We start from the raw sequence: 10,058 nt of genomic DNA on the forward strand, positions 1-10,058 counted from the left end.
TAACTACAAATAACTAATGTAAGGGAAATCTATATGCGTTGTGTTTATATATATATATATATATATATATATATATATATATATATATATATATATATATATATATATATATATATATATATATATATATATATATATATATATATATCAGCCGATATATCAGACGAACTTGACAAACTTGCTTACCATGTCATAAAATCTAATAATCGAATTCTCAAATATGTGCAAGTGAGTGTGTTTTGCCATTTAAAAACCTTCATAAATTATCTTGATTTTGATCTATAACGTGAGATGGGCGCCTATGTTTGTTTGCGTCGCAGTTCAGAGAGTCCTGTCAGTCAGATTCGCGTGAATTTATCAGTTTCTCCCGAAATACATGCAAGTAAGTGACCGGTGAACTGGGAGAAGAATATAGTAAACTTTTTAGTTACCTATACGTGTATCTGATATGAATAATACGTCGGCAAATTATTTTTGAATGGATTTATTGCTGCGTCTAGTGACACCAGTGTGTAGGCCTATTTTACCAACTCTAAATGTATTGTTTTACTAGTAGGCCTACTTATGTGTATTTAAATGTTTGAAACCTAAAATAAACATTATGCATGATATGTTAAGTCACCTTCATTTATTTAGCGCATTTTACAACACGGATTGCTTCAAAGCTTTAGTGATAATCGGAAATAGGCTACATTTTGCTTTAGAAGAAAAGCTAAAGTAGGTTTTTTTATTATTATTATTATCAAGCACTGAGCGAGTGCTTTTATTATCAAGCACTGAGGCCCTAGCCCGGCCCGTGTCCGACAGCTTATCAAAATTTTCAGCCTGAGTCCGACTGAAGCCCGTGTTTTTTTTCCTTCTATTTTTTATCCTCCCTATTAGGCCTACACATTGTTGCAGCCATTAAAATAGTTCAGTTTTGTTTTTAATGTCAAAGTAGTTATATTTCGTTTCGTTTCTTTACTAAGTTAATTTAGAAAAATGTTTGAAGCATTTATTTGTTTGTTAAATCTTTTTTTTATTTTAAGTAACGACCAAGCGGCCAGCAGCCGACAGTTAGTTAACCACATGTTTGATTAATTTAGCCTCTCAAATCAAAACTGGACTTGTCACTTGCTTATAATAAAATCCATAGATATAAAACATTTCAAGCAACACAATGTTAATTTAAACGTTTAGCCTAAAAAAAGGCATTTTTGTACAAGCTGAGGCAGGCTGCTCGCAACGGCGCTCACAAACAAAACGGGCTGATCGAGAAAAAAATAAAACACACACACACACACACACACACACACACACACACACACACACACACACATGCACATGCTGTTTGTCCTATCCTTACACCTATCTACAAAATTATTATAAATCCGATCTTCAATTCCCGGTCTGAGCTATATGCACATTTAACGGAGTTCACGTCAACGAAAGCAACAGATGAGCTCATTTCATCTCATTTCATTCTCATTCGAGCTCATCAGCTCATTTCAAGATCAAAGACCGCAATATGAGAGAGCGACCTGAACATTGGGAAGAGCATTTAGTCTCATTCGTTTTAATGAAGATGATTGTGTTTTTGAGCATCTAAGACGTAGCCTATTTTCTGTTTCACTTGCGGCCGTTTGCGTGTTGGCTTGCTTTACTCATTTGTGGCGATGCGTTGCATAGCGCCAGCCCCGCGCCACTCTAAACACTGAGCGAGTCATCTTGACAGTCGCGGTGTCATGGTCTCATGTTGTTTCCACCAGCGCAGCACATCTCATCTCAGGTGCACCGAAATAAAAATCCCACATGTGGGACCGCTCAAAAGGGTAATAAAGATGGGCTCAAAAATGACCACATTTCCTCCCGTTTGTCGCGCCCCACCTGTCGCGTCTCTATTCCCCACCAGTGGGGCGCGCCCCACACTTTGAGTAACGCTGCTCTATATAATATAATTATTTTTATAATTAAATTGTACATAATTAGGTTACGCAAAACAAATGTCCGAAAATCATTTTAGTTCAGGCAACAACAACAACAAAATACTTTTTAAACCCTTACTCAACTGCAGACACTCGAATTGACATACTTGTGTACTTGAGTGTCTCTTATAATGTCCATTAATTTCCTATAAAGAACCAAGATTGTCCCTTAGGAGAATTTTCCATTTTCTGAAGTTAGCAACCCTCATGTTTTTGTCCTGTATTCAGTAATTTTACCTTTTAGCCTATAATGAAACCGATTAAATGTGTGTTCCGACCCTCTGCTAGCCTGTGTTAATGACGTGTTTATGAAATGTTATAAATGCTTTAATTGATAGCCAATTATTATATGCTTAAGTTCTCCATATGCTGTGTATTAATATATTTTAAGTAACGTTTGTCTTGACTTTGAAAATAATATTTAACACATAAGTTAAACAGATCTTCAGCTAGCTATACATCTGCTAAACTAGCTCGTGTGCCGTTTGTAAATAAGACATTCATTTACCTTTTGCTTTATTGGTTGGATACAGTTTTTCTGCTTTGTAAAGGAATTTCAAAGCCTTGTCTCTGTAGCCATCTTCGAGGGCTTTAGCGGCGATATTTAAACATTTTTCAGCTTCATCCCGGTTTCCTTCCATCATTTTCAGCTGACAAACAGCAGTTTGCGATTCAGAACAACACTTTCGCTTTCTTCTTCTTCTTCTGTGAATTTTATTGGCAGCTTGCAATCTTTGTACATTAACGCCATCTACTGGACTGAGGTGTGATCACATTGGGTCGTTAAAAAAAAAAAAAAATCCCAGAGGATCAGAGCCCAAGCTTCAGCTGGCGCTGCGTGTTCAGCTCCTCCAGCTTCCACCTCAGCTCAACATCCAGAAAAAAAAAGAAAAAAAAAACAAATCCCAGAGGATCAGAGCCCAAGCTTCAGCTGGTGCTGCGTGTTCAGCTCCTCCAGCTTCCACCTCAGCTCAACATCCAGAAAAAAAATAATAATAATAAAAAAAAAAAATAGGCTAAAGTCTTCTGGCTATTTGTGTTTCTTTTAGAAACTCTATCACTGCTTTGGTTAGAGACTGTTACAGGTAGACTCAACAGGTTGCTCAAAGTAACAGAGTTCTGTGTTACCCTCTTAAGTATTTCTCTCTCTTCAGAGTACTGTCTACATGTCAGAAGTACATGCTTCACTGTTTCTGTCTCCGTACAATATGGGCACATTCCTGTCTCATGTTTCCCTATTATATGTAGGCCGCTGTTCAGTCCTGTATGTCCTAACCTTAGCCTGGTGAACCAGGTTTCCTCCTGTCGTGAGAGTGAGCTGATCTTTTTAACTGATACAGTCTGTTGAATACTATACCTTTTTCCCCCTTATCCCATTTTGCCAGAGTTTATGAATACCATCTTTAATCGGCAGCTTCACTACTGCCATCTTCTGGGTTTATTTTCCTGTAATGACCATTACATCATAGTCCTGTCCTTGTTGCTTTGTTCAAACTGCTTTGTTCATTCTCACCACTTATTTCTTCATTCCTGTCCCTATTATTCCAACTTTTCCTAATTCTTCCATCATCTTTTTCCTCTGTTCTTCATAGTATCTGCAACTCAACAGCACATGCTCTAGGCCAGCGGTTCCCAAACTTTTTTTCCTGCGCACCCCCTTCTATGTCCCAACCGGGTTGGCGGACCCCCAATCCCACCCTTCAAAAAAAAAAAAAAAAACGCTACAAAGCTTTGTTTTATCACCATATAAAGGCTCATGTTTAATCATGCGCAAATAACCAGAACACGCATGACAACAACATCAACAAACTTTCAATATAATGCAACAAAGCTACACACAAGCTTCCACTTGTAAGAGGACCAGTGACAGACACAGGCTCTGTAACAGAAAGCACGGTTATTTTCAGCCGCGTAAAAGAAACATTGAAGCAATAAATGACCGTGGAGCTAGCATTATCATTATCATAACACAACAGTTATGGAAATTAGAACGACAGTACATTGAATTAAATTGCAATGAAGTTACAAACGATCCACAACATTAAAGAGAATATAAGCTCTGAAATAGATAAAATAAATAAAAACGAGGATCAATCTGAAACTTTTCAAGTGCGGCAATAAAATTAGCCTACACACGATCGGATCCACAACATAATAAAGTAGACAGCCGTTTGCTAGAACTTCACTGCACAACACGCCAGGGATGGAAATTAACTTTTTTTGTCAGATTTCAAAATCTACCAGCCACTCAATGTTTTTACCAGCCACTTTCTTGTTTTTAACCGATTAGTAATTAATACTACAAGCTCTACAATACTTAAGCAGTTTATTTAATCTCAAGTCTCAATGAAATACTGACATTTGCTTTCTCTCTTAGGCCTATACACACAAACCATGAACTGATATACATTTCATTAAATGAGTAGGGCAGATTAATGGATGTGGCATTTGGATGATTTGTGGTCTCTAATGGCTTCCAGTTTTAGGTTTTTAGTCCCAACAATCAAACTATTAGTTTTGGCATCTTCTGAAGCGTGTTGACGACATACTAGGGTTGCCACCTTCAGTGTGGCAAAATAAGGGACACCCATTCACGACAATATAAAATATAACATTTTATATTATTTTACATTTGATTATTTAATTTATTTTTTTTAAAAAACTCTTTAGTAGCCTATTTGGTGCACTTTAAAGGGATAGTTCACCCAAAACTAAAAAATTCTGTCATCATTTACTCTCCCTCATGATGTTTTAAACCTGTATGAGTTTCTATGTTCTGCTGAACAGAAAAGAAGATATTTTGAAGAAAGTTTGTACTCAGGCTGCTTTGGGGGCACCATTGACTTCCACAGTAATCTTCCTGTGTGTTCAACATAAAGAAATGTATACATGTTTGAAACAACTTGAGGGTGAGTAAATAATGACAGAATTTTCATTTTTGGGTGAACTGTCTCTTTAAGCAGTCATTCTGAACCAGTAATCACTTTTTTGACAATTCTGAAATTCAAAAATGTTTCTTTTTTTATTAATTTGCTTAAATTATGACTATATTATTATGTAATTAGTTGTCCCATTTTTATCTAAATATTCTTTTAATAAATGTCAAACTTTATATGGCAGGATTATTTATTATGTATGATTAAAATTATACATTAATAATAACATTAATTAGGCTATAATCTATTAATTAACCTGTCTAACATATATATAATAATTCTGTCTGCCAAGCTCTGATAATGTATGGAATATTATATAAATATATTATCCATTTAAAAAAAACAATAGGCCTATACCTTTAGAAGCACGGATCTGTGTGTCACAGCTGCTGCTTTAAATCAGTCAATCTGGGGTGCGTTTCCCGTACAACCACGTTACTCACTTTAAAGGGTTAGTTCACCCAAAAATGAAAATTCTGTCATTAATTACTCACCCTCATGTCGTTGGACACCCGTAAGACCTCCGTTCATATTCGGAACACAAATGAAGATATTTTTGTTGAAAGCTGATGGCTGAGAAAGGCTTCAGATAGGCCTCCATTGGCATTCAGTACATTTACACTCCCAAGACGCATAAAAGGCACTTAAAACGTCGTTACAAAGTCCATCTCACCACAGTGACTCAACAATAATTTTACGATGCGACGACAATAGTTTTTGTGCGCAAAAAAAAATCTAAATAACACCTTTATCCAACTTGTTATTGTCTTCCGTGTGTGCCTCCATGACGCATGCGCGAGAATATGACGCAGATCTGGCGTTCGGACACATGACCCAGAAGCGATTTGTTTACAAGCAGAGGAAGACGCGCGTGTCTAAGCTGTTGGATTCTACATTGATCGTGCTTTAGGTCTCGGCATAGTTCTCAAAATGGGGCTTAAGTATGCATTTCATGGATTCCCGAACGCTGGCGCTACGTCATATTCTCGCGCATGCGTTGTGGAGGCATACACGGAAGACAAGAACAAGTTGGTTAAAGGTGTTATTTTGATTTTTTTTTTGCGCACAAAAACTATTGTCGTCGCATCGTAAAATTATTGTAGAGCCACTGTGGTGAGATGGACTTTGTAACGACATTTTAAGTGTCTTTTAATGGTCTTGGGAGTGTAAATGTACTGAATGCCAATGGAGGCCTTTCTCAGCCATCAGCTTTCAACTAAAATATCTTAATTTGTGTTCTGAAGATGAACGGAGGTCTGACGGGTGTCGAACGACATGAGGGTGAGTAATTAATGACAGAATTTTCATTTTTGGGTGAACTAACCCTTTAACTACCATAGTACGATGCATCGTTGAAGAAATCAACTAGCTAGTCATGACTGTTTCCCGAAACAGTTTTGTCGCAAATCTGTCGTTCAACCACGTTGGTTAATGATGTCACGCAGGTGGTGGAGTAATAAATGCTTTTAATTAATTATTTTGAGATCGAATTCATGCTAGATTTTTTGCTATACATTATGGACATGGCACCTGAGGAATAATTCAAATTTTTCTCAGTTATTTTGCTTTATTTCCAGATTCAAATAGGCTCTTTTTTAGAGCATGTCCGCACATGCGCACTCTTCAAAAACGGTACTTTAAATCTCTTGACAAACTAAAAGACATTAATGACATTTGTATGTGTTCTGAGGCACGTGCAGAGGGGGGGGGGGCACTTTGGGTGCTCGATCCCCTGCCCTTTTTCAAAATGAATCAAAAGTGCCCCTCTCAGACAAATATCAATGATGATATTGTGGTCAATAAAACTAAATAAATGTGATTATTATAACATGACAATGTATACAATAGTAATGAACAGCTCGAAAGTCGGACAATTTCTGTTGAGGCGTTGCCATAACGCGTTGCGTGTTTTGATTGACTGCTGATTTTCCACTGTTCGGAAACGGCTCTCGAGCCAAATATGGTCCTTTCAGAGAGTGTGTGGCCTTACGGGAAAAAAGTAATCCCTTTTTTTTTCATCCATAATCAGAGCTTAATGTGTTGATTTAATTACAAATCTATATATTAGCTATATATTTTAAAGTATTACACAATTCACCAATGCCCATTTGTCATGTATATACACCAACCAATCGTGATCTGGCAAAGCAAGTTCAAATTCCATTGGGCGATGTGAAGTGGAGCAGTAATTTTCTGTTCTCAAATCTTATTCATAAATCGGTTGAAAATTACATGGGCAGACGAACTAACGTTTGTGGGACGATTTCCTGCGGTTTGTCTCATTTTATAAATTTCATCACTGACAAAATGGATTTTAACTGACAACAAACAAATCACTGCAAAACCATGCAGCAGCAGCAAAAGTCGCATTAATGGTAGTAGTGTTAAATTCACTTGTATTTATGTATATTGATACACCGTTTACTATTTCATGAAACTATCCAAGTTAACAAAACTCAGGGTTGCCAACTCTCACGCATTTGGTGTGATACTCACGCTTTCAGGCTCTGTCTCAGGCTGCCCTAGCCTGGATGCCAGCCGAATTTAGCCCCGCCCACAACAATTGTGCTCGGGCAGTTCGGTCTGGACTTTCTCCATAGAGAAGTAATTATGCCCGAACAGAAACTGTTCGGACCAATGAAATCGTTAGGGCGGGCTTTAGACGTTGATGGACAGATGATAAACAGTAACGTAATCATCCACGTCATCAAAGGCGCTTGGGTTGATTTTGTTCTAATCCTAAACGGAGAACTTGTTCGTATATGCATTCACCTTCACTATTTCTCTCAGAAATGATGATCGTGTTGGTAAGTAGGCCTACTCTGTGTATCCTTAAATTCTTTTTGTACGACACTGGCAAAGATCGTTTACACTCATCTTTTTCTTCTAACGTAACTTATTCCAGCGTGCGTGCATTGACAGGGTTGCCAAGTTTTTACAACAAAACCCGCCCAATTGGCAATTGCTACTCAAAACTAGCCAAAAACAAGCCCAATAGCTTTCCGGGGGGGTTCTCCGGGAAACAAATGGCATTTGGGGGGTAACATATGTGTATTATTTTGGCAGGGCTGCCTGCTAAAATTCGCATTCCTGGGTCTGTATATCACATAATTGGGGTCGCTTCAACCCGCGGACATGGCAACACAGTGCAGTTGAGTTCTGTTGACATTTGAGAACTAACGTTATGCGTCGCTCCGTTGCTCTGATTGGTTGTAGGTCTATCCAATTGAGGTCTTTCCTGGCTCGGTTGAAACACGCCCCATAATCACAGCCCAACTGAGCAGTTTCAGACTCATATTCTGACTAGAATTGAGTATGACGACGTCAGGCTAAGGCTGCCCACTAATCTCACGCCAAACTGCCAAACCTGCTTTTTAAACAAAGTCTAAGCTTTTAGATTTTTTTAAGTTTTAATGCGCAATTCAAACAATAAACAGCGTTTTGGCGCTAATATGGCATAACAGTTAAAGCCAGAGTGTTGAAAAACGGAGATGCGACATGCTCTCTCATCTCGCGGGTGCGCACGGTCACTTGCTTCACGGAGCGCTCAATACTTCTAGCGCTGTGTCAATGCATTTGAATGGCTTGATACACAACAGCTCCACTTTACAGGGGTTTGCAGCAAGTTTTGGTAAACAGTACAGCATAGTGTGCATTGATTATTACGTCAACCATACAGGATCGTTTTATAATGGAGAGTGATGGAGATGCAACATTGTTAGCATTAATGTTAATGTTTTTCCTGTATTTTTAGCCCTCAGGTATTCCATACTAATTGGTCACACTCACGGGATATCACGGGATTTGTAGTTTTATCACCGAGTACGTGTACCAACACCCCCAGAAAGAACTACAACACACCGAACGAACGTGCTGAGGGCGGCGCAGCAAAGACTAGAGCTCCGCTTTGAGCTCCGCTTTCGCGATTCAATACTTTTTTGCTAAATTAAATTTAAGACCTCGGGTGAAAATCTGGCCGTTTTTAAGACGTTTTAAGGCCTTAAATTTAAAAAAATTAATTTTATACATTTTAAGACTTTTTAAGACCCCGCGGGAACCCTGATGAAACAAAACCACATACTTGTAGCTACTAGACATGTGTGCAATTAATGTGGGAAAAAATAAATACTCTGAACCCCAAGTGGATTTACACAAACTGAGAAAGTCAAAAAGCGTTAGGTTGTGCCCCGCTTCTAGGCTACTTATTTTTAGATGTAAGTACGTAGTAGTTAAGGCTACATAATATAAAGTGGGACCATGACATTCCTCAAATTTAATACAGATTCAGGAATATGAATGATTAGATTAAGCAGCTTCATGATGCAGTGTTTTGAAATCGGTCATCATCACATAAGTCGTTCCAGAAACATTATTTCATGAAAGTTTTTTATAAACATTTACATAACTATTACATAACATTAGTGAAAGTTCTTGTTCCACTTTTCCTGTTAGCTGGGCACAAACAGAACACAATTTGGTAGTGATTTCTTTTTCTATTGTGTTGTTTTCCTCGTGTCTCCTCGTTCCTCGTGTTAGAGTTGACGTGTGTGCTGTCTAGTTTGTATTCTTTTTCCCTTTCGTTTTTGGTTTAAAAAATGTAACCTTTGCTCTTTATAATTCCATGTTTTGGACTGTCTTACACAGTTTAATGTACTACTAAAGTAAAACGTGAATCGTGAAAAGTAAAGTTTTATCTGTTATTTTTGTATTCAAATATTTAATGCACTTACTTAATACTCTGGAAAAATGTTAACACGTCATTGACGTATTTTCACACTATTTTCACAGCTGGTTATGTCAAAGACATTCCCATTTGCATAAGCTTATGCAGCATCTCGTTCCGCTTTATCAGGGAACAGGGTTACAGTCAAGTAACCCCAAGCGTTTCATGTAGACGAGTCTGACCGAGACTTCTTGCGCTTCTTGTGGTGGAAGGATGGAAATCTTAACCAACCTGCCAATGAGTTTCGTATGAAAGTTCATCTCTTTGGTGCAACCTCATCCTCAGGGTGTGCAAATTATGGCTTGAAACATCTTGCAACTGAAAACAGTGATTTGTATCCCTTTGGTTCACAGTTTGTGATCAAAAACTTTTATGTAGATGATGGAGTAATCAGTGTGGAGAATGCAGAAGAAGCCATTAAGGTTTCAGATGAGG

General features: G+C 37.9%; 1 protein-coding gene across 1 annotated transcript in view; it reads right to left on the reverse strand.

The window, feature by feature from the left end:
- The window catches only part of dnajb14 (DnaJ heat shock protein family (Hsp40) member B14), a 61,451-nt gene extending 58,716 nt beyond the window's left edge, over window positions 1-2,735 (reverse strand). Inside the window, exon 1 of the mRNA XM_079812030.1 lies at window positions 2,473-2,735. Within this exon, the coding sequence (XP_079668156.1) occupies window positions 2,473-2,608 (136 nt within the window). The 5' untranslated portion in view covers window positions 2,609-2,735. The remainder of the gene's footprint in view (window positions 1-2,472) is intronic.
- Window positions 2,736-10,058: the final 7,323 nt, after the last annotated feature.

This window comes from Gobio gobio, assembly GCF_949357685.1.
Source record: "Gobio gobio genome assembly, chromosome: 3".
Taxonomy (NCBI): Eukaryota; Metazoa; Chordata; class Actinopteri; order Cypriniformes; family Gobionidae; genus Gobio; species Gobio gobio.